The sequence below is a fragment of the Loxodonta africana genome, chromosome 1, assembly GCF_030014295.1.
Source record: "Loxodonta africana isolate mLoxAfr1 chromosome 1, mLoxAfr1.hap2, whole genome shotgun sequence".
In the NCBI taxonomy this organism is placed as follows: Eukaryota; Metazoa; Chordata; class Mammalia; order Proboscidea; family Elephantidae; genus Loxodonta; species Loxodonta africana.
In genome coordinates, this window is record NC_087342.1 from 21,356,893 (window position 1) to 21,379,479 (window position 22,587).

Sequence of the window (22,587 nt, forward strand, 5' to 3'; positions counted from 1 at the left end):
TCATAAGGATAAATAGCAAATTCAATACAAGAAATTACTGAAAAGACCTTTTTTGTTTTTATTCTTACTTTTCAATCAGTTAAAATCTGAGTGGAAATCTAAAAGAATTTACATTCACCAGTAATCTGTACTTGCCAGTAAATCTTGTACCAATTTATCAATGTCCTTCAATGATGACTTTAAAAGATTGACTTAGGCTGTGAAAAATGTGCTTGATTCTAAAGGCCCCGTTCTAAATCTGGGTTTTCTCATCACTAAGCCAGAAAGCACACCACTCGGGGCTCATCACGTGGATTTCTGCACAGAGATAACCACTTCTCCAGTGCAGAGGGCTCCCTGAGGATCACTGCATTCCCTGTGCCAAATTTCTCTCCTTTGTCCTCCGCTACAACACAAAGCAGAGTCTACTTCATCTATACAGACTCGAGGTAAAAACAGTCCTTCGTTAGCTTCCTTGGCTGATTCGTCAATTTCACCTATGAAAAATACTTCACAAAGGCAGAATTTAAAAATTCAATCACTTTCGTCCTGAAAAGATGCCTTCAAGAGCTCAAATATTGACAATATAAAATAGAAAGTGGTTATGTAAATTTATTCTGCAGTGAGGAAAACCATCAATCTTTCCTTTTTAAAAGAGTAAGCATTTCTAGTAATTACCATTCCAAAAAAGTATGTAAATGTCAAAAAGAATGAATGTATTCCAATAAACTTAAAATATCCAAATAAGTATGAAACCCAACCCACCCACTGCCATCGAGTGGACTCCGACTCAAAGCGACCCTATAGGAAGCAGACTGTCATATCTTTTCTTCCATGGAGCCGCTAGTGGTTTCGAACTGCTGACCTCTGGGTTAGCAGTCGAGTGCTTTGACCACTGTGCCACCAGGCCTCCTTAATAAATATGAAAAGTTATTAAAATTTTTTTTGGTAAATTGGGTAGACTGACATTTAGAAGATCACTGGTATCCAGTAAGTAACCAGTTTCAATAGGACTGAAAGCCAGGTTAAAACATGCAGGAAGTGCGTGGGTAGGTACAGGAGTGAACGAAGCCAATGCAAGCTCCTAAGTGAAAGGAATCGACTGGCAGCTTCTGGCATGGCAGAGTGGGAAAAAGACTCCTTAGTATGAGAAGAGTGCCCCCCGCCCCCCTTTAAGAGGAGGGGACTAATGAAAACTCTGTATTAAAAGATCATTATCCAACAGTCAGTGAACACGTATAACACACCACACACAAAGTATGGTGAGCTTGTGAAAGAACCAAATCACTTTGGCTAAGTGAATCAATCACAATATACGTGAAAATATTTTCTTCTTTGTTATTTTGGTTGAATTCTACTTCCGTATAGGGGTAAGCCTTTACTCTGCTCAATTAAACGACACCGGTAGGATCTAGGTAAGGTTTTTTATAGGGGTAAGCCTTTACTCTGCTCAATTAAACGACACCGGTAGGATCTAGGTAAGGTTTTTAAGCCCTGAAAGAAGGTAAATGAATAGGTAGAAGAAAAATACTGGTTTAGACCCCATGGATAATGATCTAGATGGGACATGGCAGAACTGCCCCACAGAGTTTCTGAGAAGCTCCTGGTGGATCTGAACTCCCAACCTTTTGGTTGGCAGCCATATCTCTTAACCACTACAACACCAGCATTTCCAAATGATCTAAAAGCTACAGTGACAGATGTAAAGAAAAAGAGATTAAGGGAATAGATTGCTTAGAGATATGCTAGAAGCTAGGAGAGATGAGAAAAATGGTATTGAGGTCTCATCATTGGTAGACCAAAGAAACACAACAACGGTATTTAAATAGAAACGGCTCTACGAGGATTGTGGTCTTCACAGTTAGCGCTTTCTCTCCAGGGCACCTTACTCTGTTCTCTGTTGCTGTGTCTTTTTTTTTTTTAAATCCCCTCCGGACCTAGGCACCTAGAACTCTGTAACTCAATGCCACCTTTTCCTCCTTTAAATCCCTTTAAAACTCATTTTCTTTGGTTAAGTCTATAAAAACAAAATGGACACACTGCTACAAATGTCGTTTTAATAACTCACCAAATTTCTAAGTCATACTGTCTATTGGACTCTACGAAAAGATGACAGGTCCATTTTATCTCAATTAATAAAATGGCAAATTGTATTGCTGTGAACAGAAAGAACTCTCTAAGTACCAGTGCGGGGCAGAGAGTAGCTGGCAGTGGTGGTGAGCGTCAAGAATCACTGTGGAGCCTTAAAACACGCACGCCAGGGTCCTATCTCTGGAAAAACAACATGAAATACATAATTTCCCACTTCTGCAATTTTAAGGACCAAATTCTGGGTTGATTTTGAGTCTCATGCTACTCTGGGGCCACCATTCTCACACATAATGACGTCTGAAGTCATGGCAGGTATGGGAAAAGTTTAAGAAATATGGGGTGACCAATGGAAATGAATTAAGTTCAAGAGTGTTTTGGCGCTTTTCCTCCCTAAATGCAGAAGAACTAAGTCCTTCTGGCTACCTGAGGGTTGCTCTAGCTATATTCTGGTTCCTTTTTATCATCTGAGTTTTTCAAGTGGTATAAAGATATTTTTAAAAGGAGCCTATAAACTGGAATAATGTTTTAGAGCCATGAAAGAATCTCTTAAGATGTAAGCAGCTGTGGTAGATTTCTCTTCCAATCTTAGCTTTTAAAAAGGCAGTATTTGATCACTTGGCTGCTGCTGTTTTTTTTTTTTTTTAACCGTATTTTAAAAAAATACACCAATGTATCTGTTTTCTCTCATTAAATAATATTAATTATGAAAAATAAACAGTTTTCCTAAAAAATGATTCCTGCTACTGAAGATCTGGTAACTAAGAGAAAAAATCTGTAGTCAACAGTAAGTTTAGAGCTAACACTGATCTCATGCTCCTTGCTCCCTATATCTTTGCTCCTTTCTAGTTAATCAAGAGAAAGCCTGGGGAAGGGGATAAGAGGATACTGGGAAAGTGAAGAAACACAAAGACCAGCCCCAACAGCATTGTACGCTCCCAAGAGAAACAAACTTTAAGTTTCCAGAAACAATCGCTTGCTGTCTGGGAGATGCTCAGGCATCAAACAATAAAGAACAGTCAACAGAGGCAGGAGGCCGGGCACACCGCTGCCTGCCGCCTGCTGCGCTCTAATCCCTCCCAGGCTGCTAAAAAGGCCAGCTGTTGCCACCTCGTGTAGGGAGCCAGCAGAGCAAAGTAACTACCACAGAAAGGAGCTGAGGACACTGGAAGATTCAAATCTGCCAGCCTCTTGAAACTGCACTGTTCTTAATAAGGTTAAAGGATAGCAAACTATACCAATGAAGCGGGCCTGTATAATGGGATCCCAGGTGAAGGACATCATCACTGTTTTCACACTGCACTGGTAAATGACCTGTAAATATGAAGAGCTCATATTAAATCCCAAAGCTTATGATATTCTAGGAAGAACACAGGATGATGAAATAAAATTATCATCATCACTAATATGTACACTTTTCTGACCCACCCTGAGAAGGGCATTGTTAACTATGGGAGGGTCCGAATATAAAGAACCATTTTATATAATTATATTTTCCAAAGGCTTAAGTTTTTCCTCACATTAATTTGGCGAGGTAGTTAAAAGACCTGGGCTCAAATCTTGGCTTTATCACTTATTACTTCTGTGTCCCTAAACATCCACTCCTTCATCCGTAAGATGGGAAAAACCTCAGAAGGTTATGAGGAGAATTCCTAAGGAGGCCTGGAAAGCACTGAACCTACTATCTGACACACGGAAAGCTCCCAAACATTAATTCATACTCACAAGCAGTTTCCAAGTTCTGACACAAAAACGTAAGGGAATTTATTGTCAAATAAGGTGAAGAAGTCTTCTTAGATCTTAGAAAGAGCTATCTGAGTGACTGGCTAACAGTGACTCTGATTATGTATACAGTACATAGAGGAGAAAAAGTATAACCCAGGCGTTAGTGAAGAAGAGTTCCAAAAGAAACCTAAGCTCTAAATCTCAAGCAATTTATACAAAGTTCCAAAAACTTAGCAACAACTCAGTTAATAGTTGATACAATATTCATGAAGCAAACAATAAAATATTTCTGCATTATCCTGATGTCACTGTTGAGCAACACTGCCAACAACTGTCGCCAGTGCCTGGACGCTCAGGGGTGGAGGTGAGGTGGGCTAGGGGAACAAATTCTAACAAAAACTTGTGAGATGTTGGCACAACTACTTTGTTTTATGACGGCAATCGTAGCATACAAAGAACAACTTTGAATTGAGCCATAATATATCAGTCTTTGCCTCTCCGAAGATGGCATTTTAAAGTCACATTCTACTTCAATAAACAGATTGGACACATTACTAAAAATTATGCTAGAAATTCAAACAGATTTTCTTTAAGTTGGTACTGTATCTATAAAAGATCCTTTAAAATTAAACTTTCTACAAAATCAAAAGATTTTCATGGAGGTTACAACGGGCTTGTGTAAACACAGGATAGCTTCAAATGTGGGCCGATTCTGTACATTCAGAATTGACGCAGGACGCTGAGCTAGGTATCTTACTAAATTCTTCAGGAGGTAGCTCTGTTTCTCAACACCTTCAGAGATCGTGTCTTGAACGTCTAGTTTTCACTAGGAGTCCCTGGGTGGTACAAATGGTTAATGCGCTCCGCTGCAAACCAAAAGGCTGCAGGTCCAAGTCCACCCAGAAGCGCCTTGGAAGAAAGGCCTGGCAATCCACTTCTGAAAAACCAGCCAGTGAAAACCCTCTGGAGCACAATTCTACTCTGACACACACGGGGTCACCATGAGTCGGAACCCACTCAATGGCACCCGGCTGTGATAGTAGTAGTAGTATTTTCCCTTTTTATGCTACAAACCATTGCATGGTACTTTATTTTTTCATCTTGACTCCAACTCTTCAGCCAATTTTTTTTTTATTTTTAACCTTTTTATGTAAAAACAATCTCAAACTTGGAGAAAAGTTTCAAGATGCTTAGAATGAACATATTTTTCCTGAACCATTTAATGTCATTATGTCCCATCACACCCAATATTCTGTTGTGTACTAGGTGTGAGTAAGGATGTTTTCCTAAACAATCCCAATACAACAATCAAAATTTAAAAAATTAACACTGATGTTTTACTCCCATGTAACCCTCAGACTCCATTCACATTCCACTGTCCTGATTCACACACTGCATTTACTGCTTGTCCTCTGCCTCCTTCAAACTGGAATGGTCAATGGGTCCTCAGCCTTTCCTTGTCTTTCATGATCTTGACATTTTTGAAGATCACAGGCCTGTTGCTTTTTAGACGGTGCGTTACTCTGTTTTGTCTGATAGCTCTGTATGCATCGCTGCGTTCAAGTTACACATCTTTGGTAAGAATATCCTCGACACGATGCTGGGCTCTTACTGCATTCTGTAAGAAGGCACGTGATTTTGATCTGACCATGGCTGATATTAACTCTGATCACTTAAGGTGGTGATTGTCAGTTTTCCACTATAAAATTACTTTTTTCCTTTGTAATTTACAAATATTTTAACATCTATCGGTCCCAACCCACCTAGGGCAAAGGAGAATGAAGAACACCAAAGGCATCGGAAAATATGAGCCCAAGAAATAGAAAGACTCCATCAGCCTGAGACCAGAAGAACTAGATGGTACCCAGCTACCACCAATGGCTGCACAGACAGGAACACAACAGAGTCTCTGAGGAAGCCGGTGAAAAGTGGGGTGCAGAACTCAAATTCTAGTAAAAAAGACCCGACTTGACGGTCTGACTGAGACTGGAGGGACCCCAGAAGACATGGCCCCTGGACTCTCTATTAGCACAGAACTAAAACCATTCCCAAGGCTAACTCTTCAGGCAAAGATTAGACAGCACTACAAGACATAAAATGATACTGGTGAGGAGTGAGCTTCTTGGCTCAAGTAGACACATGAGACTACGTGGGCTGCTCCTGTCTGGAGGTGAGATGAGAAGGCAGAAGGGGGTAGGAGCTCGCTGAGCAGACACAGGAAATACAGGGTGGAGAGGAGGAGTGTGAGTGTGCTGTCGCACTGTAGGAAGAGCAACTAGGCTCACATAATAATGTGTGTATAAGTTTTTGTATGAGAAACTGACTTGAATTGTAAATTTTCACTTAAAGCACACACACACAGAAAAATTACAGAGACAAAAATTTTTTATGTGGTTCTACAAACATCCCATTTCTCGGCCCTGGTTGTATCCTTATTTTATAGAATTATAAACTCTTGGATTCCCATGTTATTCAATGGGTTATACTTTGCTACTGTCATTATGTATTTTGATGCTCACTATGTCCCAGGTTTGGCCAGCTGGAGCCTCTTCAAGCTGGCTTGGGTCCTGCTGCCATGTCCCCACCATCCTTCAAACATTTCCTTTCTGACACCACAAGGTGTCTCAGGCTCATCCTGTCCTTTCTTCCTCTCCAAGAAGTCCTGGCTCCTTTATCTGACTTCTCTGCTCAAGAGCTTCCTGAGACTAGAAGAAGTGGGCTTCTCTTTCCCTTCTTCCATCTGCTTAACTCTAGCTTCATGGCTTCATTTCAATAATGAACACAGTATATCTTCTCCAGAATTAGAGAGAAAACTCTGCTCCTTTTTAATGCTTAAAGAATAGTTGATGCGTTTTCAAAGTAAAGTGTTAACATTATTTAGCTCTGGGCAAATTTAAGACTGGCAAAAAATATGACACTAAATTTTACCAATCTCTACAATCCTTTACCCTGTACTATTTTAAACCTGTAGTAAAACTCTCTCGGTTACTTCTCTGTCTCCAGATATCGTTTAACTAGCATACCATACTTCTAAAATAGAAACTCTAATATGTATAATATAGTAGTAACTAGAAACTCTGAACGTTTTCTGACTGAAAATAGCCATGATCATACTCCCAAGTGTTAGGCGAAAGATAAACAGTAAGGAAAGGTACCCTCAAGGTTCTCTTTTTCGACTAATGGACAAAGTCATGGCTCATCTCCTTTAGTGTGACTGACGAAGCTGAGTCACTGGTGAAACACTTGCTTCCAAGGACACTGTTTGGAACATTAATACTGCCTTAATTTTATACGTGGTAAATCATTTCAGGAGAATCATGTAAATTTTTTTTTTTCCAGGAAAACCACCGTAAGAACATAAGACTTGGCTTGATAGTGTACATGTTTGAATTAGCAACACACTTTCTTTAAATAATCTAATTGGGAGTAGAGGATGATGAGGTTGCGTGGGCTTGATAGTGAACCATGAGAAAAGGCAATGCTTTTAATCATTTAAAAATGTATACGCTACTAAGGTTCGCTGGAGTATTCACTCAAGTGTTTTCACTGCCTGATGACTATGCCCTCAGTGATACAAAAGAAATACTGGACTTTTTCACAAATAACGTGCCCACTAAATAAAGCACCCACACATATAACGGTGGCATAGTACCCTTACAAGTATAGCTGGAGGAGAGTTTGGGAGGTTGGCAAAACGTATAGCGTGAGTGTTAATTTGTGTAAAAACAGTACGTTAGTATACAAAGTGACACTGAAACACCTCTTCCTGTAACACTAGTAACTTAGCAAAACAAAACTAGAAACTTCCAAGACATGTTTATTAGACTAACTCGTCCCCCAAAGTGATTAATTAGTAGGGCTAAGCTGGAAGGGGTGGGGGAGGGGGGAGTGAAGCCACAGTGGCCTAGAAACAAAAACCTAACCCATTGCCATCAAGTCGATTCCAACTCATAGCAACCCTACAGGGCAGAGTACAGCTCCCCCACAGGGTTTTCATGGAGCAACTGGTGGATTCGCACTGCCAACCTTTTGGTTAGCAGCTGAGCTCTTAACCACTGTGCCACCAGGGCTCCCAGCGGCCTAGAAACCAAAAAACCAAACCCATTGCCGTCAAGTCAATTCTGACTCATAGCGACCCTATAGTGGGCTAGAGTAGGAGTTAAAGCCTGACCAGGGTTAACACGTGGGGGAGGGACTGGAGTGAGGAGAGCCTCCACGTAGCAGAGCAGCCTGGCACAGGATGGCCAAGAGCCAGTGAGATGAAGAGGGTGTCTCTACAAAAGCATGGTCTGGCTTTAGGTGAGGGGGAAATTGTGTGTGTGTGTTAGAAGGGATGAGGGGAGGGGTGGTAGCACAAAGCATCAGAGCACTGACTCAGTAAAAAGGACATCTGTGAAGAAGGGTAACACGGTGTCGTATGCGCAGGACATCTGTGAAGAAGGGTGACATGGTGTCGTGTGTGCAGGACACCTGTGAAGAAGGGCGATGTGGTGTCTGTGTGTGCACGACATCTGCGAAGAAGGGTGACGTGGTGTCTGTGTGCTCACATCTGCGAAGATGGGTGACGTGGTGTCTGTGCACATCTGCGAAGATGGATGACGTGGTGTCAGGTGCACAGGATGTCTGTGAAGAGAGGTGATGCGGTGTCTGTGTGCGCAGGACATCTGTGAAGAAGGGTGACGTGGTGTCATGTGCATGGGACATCTGTGAAGGGTGACGTGGTGTCTGTGTGCACAGGACATCTGCGAAGATGGGTGACGTGGTGTCATGTGCACAGGACTTCTGTGAAGAAGGGTGATGTGGTGTCTTGTGTGGACACGACATCTGTAAGAAGGGTGATGTGGTGTCCATGTGCACAGGGCATCTGTGAAGAAGGGTGACACGGTGTCATGTGTGTGCGGGACATCCGTGAAGAAGGGCAACGTGGTGTCACGTGCGCGGGACTTCCATGAAGAAGGGTGCCATGATATTGTGTGTAGGACATCTGTGAAGAAGGGTGACATGGTGTCATGTGCATGTGGGAGATCTGTGAAGACAGGTGACTTTTGTGGTGTCATGTGCGCAGGGCATTTGTGAAGAAGGGTGACATGGTGTTGCGTGTGTGCAGATCTGTGAAGACAGGTGACGTGGTGTCATGTGTGCAGGACATCTGTGAAGAAGGGTGGCATGGTGTCCGTGTGCACAGGACATCTGTGACAAAGGGTGACGTGGTGTCATGTGTGTGCAGTAGTGCCTGGCACTGGATATCAGCACATGAGCTCAGCGACAAGACTCTGGCTACATACAGAGTGACTGATCAAAATCAGTAAGTATATTTGGATACTAACAGCAAGGTTTCTCACTGTCAGAAAGGGACTTACAAATATGGACAGGAAGAAAACCAGAATGAACCCCATGGTACTGGATTAGAATTGGAAGTACTGGTGTCGAGTCATGGTTTTCAATACACACGTTATTAGGAACATAGATGTAAACATGTGCATATGCAGATACCAACCTTTTATTCTCTAGTTTGTTCCACTGGGAGGGCCTGGAACTGTGATGTTCCAGTAACAATGAGCAGACCTAGTTCCCAGACCTTGGTTTCTAAGTACCATTCTCCAAAAGAAGAAAGCTGGCTTAGGAAATATACAGGTGAGCCTGGAACATGTTACTATTCGGAAGGACAAAACTGGGATAACTGGGGAAACTTGAATGGGGTCTGAGAAGTAGATGGTGTAACATATCAGCATTAACATCCGGATTTTCACGGCTGCATTATGGTTAGTAGGAGAAAGTCCTTGTTTGTAGGAAACACACGCACAGTACTTCAGGTCAGCAACTTACTCTCAAATAACTCATGGAAAAAAGATGTCCCTGGTACGTACCTGTAGCTTTTCTGGAAGTCTGAGACTCAATGAATGAACACCTAAATGAAAATGGAGAAGGTGGTAGGGTGGAGGACAGAAAGTACTACTTACTGAGGTCTTCAGCCAGCTGAACTCGTTTACCAGTAAGCAATTTAATCTTCTTTTGGCTATCTTCAGCAAAATCTTCCAATACTTCTTTCACATTTTTCTCCAATCGTCTGACTGTTCAAAGTAAATAAAAAGTCTGAGGGGCCCCGTTTTTATGAATGCACAGGGACGATAAAGAATAAGCATACATGGAGATTCGGTTCTTATTTTCTTCTATTTAAGTTCGTATTTCTCACACCTGTAGAAGAATCTCTACCTGTTATATACAGCAAAACATGCAATTGTCAATGAAAGTCATATTTTCAAGCCATAATTGTAATTATAATATAAAAAGATTTTCCAAAAAACTAAGAGATCCCTAGGACCATTTTTAATGGAGTTTTTATATAATGAGGAAGACTGCTGGTATGTTTCATCTCCCTAACTTTTTCCAATTATGACTTGTGTTCATTAATATTTTCAGAGCAAATTATAATTTTAGGCTTTCTACTGTATCTATTTTTAAGGGAGTACTTTGGCATTTTTCTATTAAAATGGATTTTATTATTTTTACTACTATGATTTTATTATTGATGTAAAAATTAGAAAGTGGCTTCTACGTGGCTTACCTTCAGTGTTTGTAAGTTGCTGTCTTAAAGTATTTGCGGTGATAGCAAGCATGCGCTGTATTCGCCAAAACAGGACCACATCATTGCATTCCAACTGAAATATTAATTAAAATGATGAGATGCAAATTAAAAAATGAAAACATACAACTACTAGAAATCAGCACCTATATCCTATGCTTTAATAAAAACCACTCAGATTTACTTAAATATATATATTCCTATTACACATGTAAGTCACAGGATATTCCCTGTACAGGAGCCATGAAGCCCCATATGATTTTGGTTCTCTCTGTCCTACCCGTACGTAGCTTTGTTTTGATTCCCAAATGACAAAACAAATAAAGTTGGGAAGTAGAGATGGAGTCAACTCCACGGCAGTTAACAACAACAACATACACAAATACAAACTTATAGTGTACACCTTCAATTTGTATTCAGGTAAGAAAAATGGGCATTTTAAGTACGTCTTAAAAAAAAAAAAAAAATTTTTTTTTTTTTTTTTAGGCTAACCTTTTTTCTTTGAGTGTGTATTTAAGGCATTCTTTTTTTTATAAAAATAAATTAACAAAATTTTTAAAAAGAAGCTTAGTCTGTAGGGAAAGATCTCCAAAAATAAAATTATGTAAAAAACTCAGTACTTTTACAGAAGTGCATTTACGTAAACTCTTCTTTAAAGCTGTAGAAAATTCACAAGAAAAGCATTTCAGGGATCTCAATTAAACAGGACCACTAAATAGCAGAACTCTTTCAAAAGGATACTTTAAAAAGCATTTTTGCTTCTAAGAAAATGCCCCAAATGCATTCTTCTGCCACCTACGGATTACTTTGTAAAATGTGTCATCCTATGATCTAAAAGTATCCATTCCAAGAAAATCTTGCAGTTCTTTGAAAAAATTGTTTACAACAAGATATCAGAAAATTGTAGGATAAAAAAAAAGTATGATTTTCACAGTGTAAATGGATATGTTACACACACACACACACACACACATGTGTACAGAAAACGTAGAACAGAAACACACAAAAACACCAGCCAGAATTACTTCTAGGACAGACAAGTGGCCATTTCCTTTTCTACATTTTTTTCCCCTACTTCTATTTATTACCTTTATTTTCTACAATGGGAGTGTATTACTTTCTAATGTAAAAAAGTTAATGCTTTTTTGACATTAGAAAGTGGAAAAGCAACATTAAAAAGTGGATTGGTGTCTGGTATATGCTCCCACACTCTTACAGGCACTAGGGATGATACGCGTGTAAGATGCAGTTACTACCAAAGCAGTGAGTATCTTTGAAAAGGTAATAGTCAGGTCATTCTTTATACGGCACACATACTTTTTTTTTTTTTTTTTTTTTACCAGAACAGCAAAGGTGTTAAAATTAATGCTAAAGCTCAAGTTTATTTTTAAACATCTTTAAGCCAACTATTGTGGCGGACATTTCTGCTTGTTTTTGGAAATCTTACCTCAGAATCTATAAAATGCCTCTGGTAGTAATAAAAGCCTCTTCGACAAAGGTTACAATGATTTAGAGCTGTTTTTAAGAAATGTCTTCTATAAACTTGGTGCCAAGTATCCTTAATCTAACATGAGAAAAGAAAACAAAAACCAAAGAAGTAATGTACATCTTTCTTGTTGATGAGACACTTTCTGAAAAATTGTAATTTACAACAAAGTTAAAAGCAATGGCAATGTAGTTATTCTACCAACTGTTTTTATCCACTTACATTTTTTTCCCAAGATAAAGATTAGATGTACTACTACTCTGACTCCTTAACCATTTATGTACTTCAAAATTCGCAATGTTTTCAACAAGAATTGTTACAGTATTTGAATCATTTGGTAGATTAGACAGGGTGGGAATTATCTTCCCCTAGTTAAAACAAACAAACGAACCAAACCCATTGCCATCCAGTTGATTCCGACTCATAGAGACCCTACAGCACAGGGTGGAACTGCCCCATGGGGTTCCAAGGAGCGGCTGGTGGACTGGAACTGCTAACCTTCTGGTAAGCAGCTGAGCTTTTTAACCACTGTGCCACCAGAGCTCCTTTTCCCCTAGTTAGAGGTAAGGAAACCAAAGCAACAAGAAGTCAAAAGTCTTATCTATGGACAGGGTTAGGGCTAGAAGCAGGTCCCAGGCTATGTCCATCAAATCAACAATATTTCCTTTCTGATTCGGAAACTCCATGGCTATCATATCACCACAGTCCCCACCCACTTTGTTACAGTATTCAGTGTTTTTTCACACTTTTTTGAGTATAAGAACAATAATCTTAAGTAGGTAGAACAAGTATCATCGATGCCATTTTACAAATGAGAAAATATAAATTAGTAAATTCTGTACTTTACGTACAAATTACTAAAGGTACCATTACTAGCAAATGAAATGGAACGGTACAGAGCACACATATCCTGACACCCTGTCCATCTAACATTCTTTTCATGGTCCTTTGCTATCTTTCCTGTAGCTTCATCAAGTGTTTTGAATAAAGTATCACTTGAAGAAACCAAAAAAAAGATCTCCTTGCTTATAGAAAAGAATTAATAGCTCTATCCTAAGCTATGGACAAAGACTTAAAGAAAAAAATCACATACTCTCTTACATTCCACCATCAAGACAGAAGCCCCTCCTAATGCACTAACCAGAGAGTCCCCACAAAGAGCGGAAAGCATCAAACTGAATACAACTTACTGCGAATGAGGGCTGGGACAAATGTGGAAAAGTGAAATCTACATTCCACTAGAATCTAATTTAATCATTAATTTTACTCTCACTTTCAATTTATAAACAATGCTAAATGTGTAACAGCTCTAGCTGCTTTGAGTTTTACTGAATTTCTTTCCTTTTTCTGCCCTCTAGTGGAACTGAAAATAAAAATACTCACTTCTCAAGCACAGAAAACATAAACAGCAGATAATGAATAATTTACTTCTGGTGCTGAAATTCCTTATATGACTGCTAATCCCAATAGGTTTACCTTTCAAATTGGTTTCACTTAAGCTAATATTCAAATGAGCTTTTGCTCCCTTACATACAATCTGAACTAAGTAGCAAGGAATGTAGGCCCAGAAACACACTGGTTTTTAATTTTTTAATTGCTCCAAGTAAGCATCATGGACGTAAGCAAAACACAGGCATATTTTCAGACTATTTTTATCCTCTATTTATTATAAAAAAAGAAAATGAGATAGAACTCAAAGCCCTAGCCAATTTAATAAAAACTGAACATTCATATTTTTTAAATCCACACATACCTGATTGAGCTATGTGAGCTGGCTGTAAAACATGTATGTGTGTACAGTGAGTCCCACCTAAGCACCAATTCTACTGTGCAATCTGACCCCGTGGGATGTGGCGCAGAGACCTGGGTCGGGCGCTGTCTCTGTGCCAGACTAAATGCTGGGTATGCCCAAGAAGCTTCCCTTCTCCAGTCTCAGTTTCCCCATTTACAAAGTAAGGCATTAGACTGAAGAAATCAACTCAGAGAGTAAAATCTGTACTCCTTACATGACCAGAATGATTGACTTCTTATTGTCAGCAAATAATACGCCTGATCAAAGTCAAATTGAGCACTGAAATATCTAAGTAACACATTACAAGCAGCAACATTTTACTGCAAGAAAAAAAGATCAAGGAAGCAGGTTCACGTTTTTCGGCAACATTATGTATTACCAGACTTGGGTCTACTTCTACTCCTCGGGATTCAAGGTTCTTTCGGACTGTGGTTATCTCGTCACTTGCAAGGTAAGCTGGGTGCTCCTCATTACACTTCAACATCTTCTCCAGTTCATTCTTGGTTTCATTGTGAACACACTTAAAAATGTTTAAAAGAGGACTATGTTTATTGTTTGGCACACTTGTGAAAACAGAGTTCCAATCCTGATAAATACATTACTATTGCACCATCGGCAATATAAGCTTCATCAGGACAAAAAAGAAAGAACCTAGTAACCTGGCTTATGAATAGAGGGTAACTGGTTTATGAAAGCACAACCCGGCCTCATGAGAGGGGAAAAACAGGAATTAGTCCTATTTGTTATATCTTACTTTTGCCAAAATATTTTCCTATTGAAGTGACAGCACCAAGCACCTTCTTATGCACTTTTAATTCATTCTTGACATTAGGGTAGGATCTAGGTCTAGAAAATAGGACCCTAAATGTATGGGAAGAGAGAATGTTCTAGAAACGCCTCATATCAAGAACCAGATTACTGTAAGAACTCAAACTTGTTGACATGTGTCTTTTCCGATAAAGAAATTAAATGTAAAATGCATAGTTTGATTTAAAAGTCTTTTCAGTACAAATCATGCTTCAGACTGCTTCTGTGAGGATAGTACCTATCTTTTAAAAATTTACTTCCGGTCTCTTCTCTGTAATTATTCATCATCTCTTAACCCATACATAGTAGTTGTAAGTTATGAAAACATGACTCTTACCTTGTATTAATCCATTATTCAACCCTTCATTCAAAATTGATGGTAAAAGAAACTGCCTTCAAACTCACTGATACTCTAAACAAGTTACCAGTATTTTGCTCCAAACTGTACCAAAATTATGGAATCAGTATTTGTGCAAGAATTATACTTAAATACAAATAATCAGCTTGTAAATGGAACTACTAATACTCTGAAAACTTGACACTTTAGAAGAAATATTATTTAATAAAGAAAAATTCCATGTTTTCTTAGCATCTGCATATTTAGTCCGAGATAAGAAGGAACTCTCTGTCAATGCTGTTCCCCAACTAGTCTCCCACCTATCCTGGTCACGATCTCCATTAGCTCAGCTTAGACAAGGTGAGGTTGTTTCAAAAGGATGGATTTTCTTAGAAAACTAAGGAAAAAGAACAAATGCATGAAATAGTTTTCAGAGCATGGATTTGTCACCTTTAAACAGGACAAACAGTTTTGTTTCTTTTCCTGCTAAATCCTGTCACTCAAAAGACAGGAGGAGAATGGTTACACAGCTACTTCAACTCGCAGCATTAAGACCTGGGGACGTTCTCAACCTCTTCTAGGATCTGTTTCTCTCCGTAACCTGCACATACAAGGTTTAGAACGGTGGCTTGCATCCGGGAGTAGGGGGGATTAAGAAAGGTTAGAGAACGAGGATGTGATTCAGGGAGCCTGACATGAAGCTGTATTTTGAAGGAAAAAACAAGCAAGCAAACACCCGTATGTACACAAACACCCGTACGTACACAGACACCACCCCAGGTGATTCTGATACACCCTCCCCTCTATGCTCCAAATTTTGGCTTCTATTCTATGGTCGGCCTGGGTCTAACACATCCTGCTTTGAAACCTTGCAGGAGAAGGCTCTTTGATGTATTTCCAGATTTCTCTTCTAGCCAACAGTCCAAGTTCTTGGGAATAATATAACCAGGACTCATTTCTGCTCGAGAGTTTGGCCAAAGCATATTCACCGTGAGGTTGCTGAGGCAAATCCTGCCATCGTTGATTGTTCTGGATAGACTCTAGGCCTAATTTCATTGAGCCTTGAAGGCCAGACACCATTTTTCTCTAGAGTTTATCTGTCTTACACCAGCTTTTCCCAATCAATGCCTCTTTCTTTCTCAAAGTCAGAAACCTCTGATGGGTCCCCTAGAAGTTATTTTCTGACAGACCCTCCTGCTCTCAGCCCGTGTGCAGAGCAGAGATAACTGAGGCTCCCCGCACACACGCACAATCCAACCACCAACTCTGTCCACGTCCTCAGTTTCACAATGACTCATTCTTCACGTAACTCAGGGCAGAAAAAAGGAGGAAAGGAAGACCACCCTTTCACTATTCTGAGACAAATGGAGACTCACATCTAAAAGACTGTTTGTGAAAGAAGAAATGTATGAAACTGGAAAAAAATTGGGTATTGATGATATAATTTAAATGCATCTAAAATGAAAACAAAAGCATAAAAGAAATAATAAAGATACATCATTTAGTAAGTTTCCATTCTCTTTTACCTCCTCTCTTGATTTTTCCTTTCCTAGTCTCCTTTCTCTAAGTAAATGCACTCAAGGAACAAAGAAAAGAAAGTGGATTGGATGTCTTCTTTTCTTATGCATTACTTCACTCATGTATTTAGAGTCTATATTTTATTTAGACTCTTTAAGGAATGAATACAGAAATGGGATAGTTTTAAAAGGTAATGCTAAATGGAAAAAAAGCCATAAAAATTTGAAAGGAATAAAAAGGGCTGGAGGTGGGGGTGGTGTGGGTAATGGGAACTTTATTTGGATTTTCCCTCTATTTACTCGTTCTTAAAACTATTTATACTTGTCTTTACCATTTTGTTCTTCTGAGGTGTGATTAAATGTTTATTAAATAAATGAATTCTATAATCCTGGTTCCTGTCTGAATTTTTATATATTTTTTGTAAACACAGATATAAAAAAATGCAAAGAAAATAATTTGATTACAGTAGTAACAGAAAAATCTAGAAGAAATATAATGGAGTAAGAAAAGGTTTTAAAAAAACATTATACAGGCAGGCCCCAGGATTATGAACGTGTGATTTACAACCTGTAGTTATGAACCAACCCCTGTAAAGCCTATTATTATATTAAAAATTCGAGGTACATACAGTGGTTTGTAATAACAAATGGGCATTACTTTGTGACATGCATCAAGATATTATTATTATAATTACTATATTTTTATGTTAAAGATGTTTTAATGTATCTGGAAGTTTTTTTTTTTTTTAAGTGTTTTTTATGTTTAGAAAGGTATACTATATACTGTATACTAAGACAAAAAATTGACTAGCTGATGTTAGATATGAACCTTACCTAACCGTTCTGACTTATGTACAAATCTGACTTAAAGACAGACTTATGAAGGGAACTTGTTTGTAATCCCAGGGGTGCCTGTATTCGTTTTTTCCTAATCACATTCATTCTATAGCCTCTTAAATACTTGCTATTTTTTTTCTTCTGTTCTTTAATCTTTTTTCAGTTTTCTAAACTAACTCAAATAGAAAATCAAAACGGACACAGTGGTCAACCACAAAAGGGCATGTTTCACCTCTCCTTTAGTTCAATAACACAGTTACTTTACTTTTTTAAAAAAACTTTCTTTCATAGTTTACTGCTTATTCTAAAGATCAGTTATGTTTTAGAAAGGCTGATATTAAACATCTGAAAATCTTAAGAGTGGTCTAGAGCCATGCGATATATTTTAATGCCTGAATTAAAATGAACAAAATGATACCATCATCAGACCAGACAGTTGTTTGTTTTTACCTGTTCTTGGGTCCGATTCTTCCAGTATAGCCACCTCTTTTTCCAATCCGGACCCACCATGTTTTCAATTGCACTTTCAGCTAGAAAAATACAAAATATTTTAATTCATTAAGAATTTTATTGCTCACCAAGTATATAAATTCTAATTAACAATGCTCTTTCTTAACTACTTCAATGTGCTATATCAATAGGAAATCAAGTTCAAATAAGATACAATATATGATTGCTATGGTACATGTACCAAAATTTAACTACATATGTATATGGAATTTAAGAAAAGTGCTATTGCTTATAAAATTCCTATTTAAGTACAGCAGCAAACACAATAAAATATTTTGAATTACAGCAATTTAGAATAATATGAGTACATATACACGAGTCCAATTTACTTCATATTTCTAGTAATACTAAGCAACTGGCTGAAAAATCCATGAATAATATTCAACTATAAAAGCTATCAGAACAAGTCCACGAAATGGAATACAAAGAAATCAAATCGACTACATCTGTCTTAACGGACAATGGAAAGCTCAATACCATCAGTTAGAAAAAGGCCAGGGGCCGACTGCAGAACAGACCATCTACTGCTCATATGCAAGTTTGAGTTGATACTAAAGAAAATTAGAACAAGTCCACAAGCGCCAAAGTACGACCTTGAGTATAACCCACCTAAATTTAGAGACCATCTCAAAAACAGATGTCATGCGTTGAACACTAATGACTGAAGACCAGACAAGTTGTGCAAGGACATCAAAGACATCATCCATGAAGAAAGCAAGAGGTCATTACACAGAAAGGAAAGAAAGAAAAGACCAAAATGGATGTCTTTCATCTTGTCTTTAGCTCCTGGACTCAGAGTAGCTAAAGTGAAATGAAGAAATGATGAAGTAAAGAGCTGAACAGACGATTTCAAACGGCAACTTGAGACGACAAAGTAAAAAATAATGAAATGTGCAAAGACCTGGATATAGAAAATCAAATGGGAAGAACACGCTCAGCATTTCTCAAATTGAAAGAACCGAAGAAAAAATTCAAACCTCGAGTTGCAATATTGAAGGATTCTATGCGGAGAATACTAAATGGTGCAGGAAGCACTGAAAGAAGATGGAAAGAATACACGAAGTCACTGTACCAAAGAGAATTCATCAACATTCAACCATTTCAGGGCGTAGTATATGGTCAAGACCCGATGGTATTGAAGGAAGAGGTCCATGCTGCACTGAAAACACTGGCGAAAAACAAGGTTCCAGAAATTGACGGAACACCAATTGAGACGTTTCTACAGATGGATACAGCACTGAAGCGCTCACTTGTCTATGTCAAGAAATTTGGAAGACAGCTATCTGGTCAACTGACTGGAAGAGACCCATATCTGTACCCATTCCAAAGAAAGGTGATCCAGTAGAATGTGGAAATAATCCAACAATATCATTAATACTATATTTCCTACCTGAAAGTTGTTCTCGAATGCAGAGTAGCTAAAGGAAAAGAAGAAATGATGAAGTAAAAGAGATGAACAGAAGATTTCAAAGGGCAGCTCGAGAACACAAAGTATTACAGTGAAATTTTACACACAAGTAAAATTTTACTGAAGATCATTTAAAAGCAGCTGCAGCAGTACATCGACAGGGAACTGCCAGAAATACAAGCCAGATTCAGAAGAGGAGGTAGAACAAGGAACATCACTGCTAATGTCAGATGGATCCTGGCTGAAAGCAGAAAATACCAGAAAGATGTTTACCTTTTATTGATTATGCAAAAAAGGCATTCGACTGTGTGGATCATAACAAATTATGGATAACATTGCAAAGAATGGGAATTCCTGAACACTTAACTGTGCTCATGAGGAGTCTGTACTTAAACCAAGAGGCAGCTGTTCCAACAGAACAAGGGGTTACTGTGTGGCTTAAAGTCAGGAAAGGTATGTGTCAGGGTTGTATCCTTTCCCTATATTTATTCAATCTGTATGCTGAGCAAATAATCCAAGAAGCTGGACTATACGAAGAAGGACGCAGCATCAGGATTGAAGGAAGACTCATTAACAACCTGCAATATGCAGATGATGACCTTGCGAGCTGAAAATGAAGAGGACTTGAAGCACTTACTGATGAAGACCAAAGACCAACGACCTTCAGTATTGATTAAACCTCAACATAAAACAAAAATCCTCACAACTGGACCAATAACATCATGATAAACGGAGACAAGACTGAAGTTGTCAAGGATTTCACTTTACTTGGATCCACAATCAATGTGCATGGAAGCAGCAATTAAGAAATCAAACGACCTATTATTGCACTGGGCAAATCAGCTGCAAAAGATCTCTTTAAAGTGTTCAAAAGCAAAGATGTCACTTCAGGGACTATGGTGTGTCTGACCTAAGCCATGATGTTTTCAATCACCTCATATGCACGTGAAAGCTGGACAATAAATAAGGAAGACCGAAGAAGAACTGATGCCTTTGAATTATGGTGTTGGTGAAGAATACTGGATATACCATAGATTGCCAGAACAATGAACAAATCTGTCTCACAGGATACTCATTGGAAGTGAGGATGGTGAAACTTTGTCTCACATACTTTGGGCATGATATCAGGAGGGACCAGTCCCTGGAGAAGGGCATCATGCTTAGTAGAGGGTCTGCGAAAAAGAAGACAACCCTCAATGAGATGGACTGACACAGTTGCTGCAACAAGGGGCTCAAGCATAACAATGACTGAGGATGGTACAGGACCAGGCAGTGTTTCGTTCTTTTGTACATACGGTCGCTAGGAGTTGGAACTGACCCGATGGCACTAGCAACAACACAGTGCTAATGACAAAGACCCAGAAATGCTAATTATATTTCTACAAATGCTGATAAAGTTGGATGACTCCTTCACCATTGTGAATGCTCAGAGCTCCATGACCCTGTCGCTACTTACTATCCTTGAGACGAGCCTGAAGAGCCTCTTCCATGAAATAAATAGCTGCATCCCACTGCTGTTTATCAGATATGGACCGGTCTTCTAAAGCATTGTGTTGAATAACTCTCTGAAAGAACAAGAGAGGAAGAAAAAGCTAATTCGATTTATGTCTTATCATTTTAGTAGTTTCACTCAAATTGACAACTTAGTGGATATCCAAAATAACAGATGTATCTAAAATAACCTAAAAGTATGTCCCTCCCATAAAAATGCAGTTTGTCTTTTTATTTGCCTGCTTATTTGTCAGCTTTCTGTCTAAAAATAAACAGTGAAGATTCTCTTAGCCCAACTTAAATGAGCTGACTGTCCTGAAGACAGTCCAGAGAGAGGCACACGACACACTGAAAACTACATGAAATACAACATCCAGAGCCCCGGCGTCCAGGAGTTAATAAGTCAGATCATCACCGTCTCTCGTATAATAATTATTATAGTTCTCTGTTAACAGCAATGCTAAAAGTAACAGCTTAAAAGGTCTAAACAATTATAAATGTTAATAATTTATTAAAACTACAAACTGTTTTCCCAATTTTATAACTACTGAGTGAAGAGATGAAATGGCACCGGTCTTTCAGAGAGCCAGTCTTCCAAAGTATTTAGCAAGAATGAATATGGTTTCCAAATATGAATACAAACACTTCTTCAAAAGACAATTAGAATTACGATAGCCCACAGTGAGATATGCTCGTCCCTGGAAAGCTGCTCAATCTTGTCGTTTAACAGTGCCTCTCCTGACTCTGCTCAGAGAAGGTACTTAATAAAGGTTACACTGGTATGCTCGAGAGAACAAAAGCTTTATCAGGTGGTGGAGGTCAGAGGCCAAGCCTTTACAATCAGACAGAGCTGGGTCTGAATTACAGCTCGGCCAATGACAGTAATGTTGTTGTGTGCCACTGAGTCAATTTCGACTCATAGTGACCCTATAGGACAGAACAGAGCTGCCCATAGGGTTTCCAAAAGGCTGTAATCTTTACGGAAGCAGACTGCCACATCTTTCTCCTACAGAGTGGCTGGTGGGTTCACGCTGCTGATCGTTGGTTAGCAGCCAAGCGCTTAACTACCGTGCCACCAGGGCTCTGTGACAATAGGGCTGCTGTAAGAATTATATAAAATAATGCCTGGAAAATACTTAGCAGAGTTTGTGGCACACAGGGAGCCCTCGATACATGGTAGGTGGTGTTATGATTTTAGAATTCTAATATTTTATGATTCAAAACCACTGAAAACCAATGCATATAATTCTTTTCGTGACAACACAGGGTGACATGACAAGCAGTTATCTGTAGTTTAGGCCCATGTTTATGGGAGCCTGCTTCCTACAACACCTGATTTCTTTTTTGAAAATGGTAGCCTAGAAAGAAATGGCAGAAGCTCATTTTACATGAGAAGAGAAATGTTAAAGGGTAGATTACGGACCATGTATCTATTTCTTTCCCTTGTTATTTTAAATTCAAAATCTAAACAGTCATATAAAAAGAGTCCCCTATAAAACAGTATCAGTTCAAGAAACTATATAAAAACGTGAGGCCAACGTTTTAACACACAAATGACATACCAAGCTGTCTTCTGCAAAGTCATTCCACTTGTGGCGTTTAATACTTTCTTCCTTAACAGCCTCTTTAAGTTTATCAAATATGTCATCATGTTCTTTTCCTTTTGGTTCTGTCATGAAGCGGGAAAATTCTTCTTGTAGGGTCTCCCAAGCAACCTACAATTATTTAAAAGAGAAAAAAGCTGTATTTACATTATATACATTTATTTAATGTATAACATGAAAAAATAACACATGAATTCAAGTCAAATACATGAGAAAGATCAGCTTATTAGAAAATACACATAAAACTACACTTTAAAAAAGGCAGTGGACATAAACGCTGGCCCAGAGGCCTCATCCTCCGGACGGCCGGTGGGGACAGATGTGGCCTCCTGACATGTTCTGCTAGACACATACAGCTTAGAATGTTTAAAAATTGGCAGCCAACATTGAAAAATCGATAGACTTCATATAAAAATTTGCATT

At 38.8% G+C, this 22,587-nt stretch overlaps 1 protein-coding gene across 4 annotated transcripts in view; it reads right to left on the reverse strand.

Moving 5' to 3' along the window:
- OPA1 (OPA1 mitochondrial dynamin like GTPase) overlaps window positions 1–22,587 on the reverse strand; it is a 99,180-nt gene that overhangs the window by 18,107 nt on the left and 58,486 nt on the right. For all 4 annotated transcript variants that reach the window (XM_023551631.2, XM_010592865.3, XM_010592863.3 and 1 more), the window contains 7 exons: window positions 22,123–22,275; window positions 20,526–20,634; window positions 17,602–17,681; window positions 14,033–14,173; window positions 11,823–11,939; window positions 10,358–10,451; window positions 9,753–9,863 (listed from right to left, as the gene is read on the reverse strand). In XM_023551631.2, coding sequence (XP_023407399.2) covers window positions 9,753–9,863; window positions 10,358–10,451; window positions 11,823–11,939; window positions 14,033–14,173; window positions 17,602–17,681; window positions 20,526–20,634; window positions 22,123–22,275 — 805 coding nt within the window. The remainder of the gene's footprint in view (window positions 1–9,752; window positions 9,864–10,357; window positions 10,452–11,822; window positions 11,940–14,032; window positions 14,174–17,601; window positions 17,682–20,525; window positions 20,635–22,122; window positions 22,276–22,587) is intronic.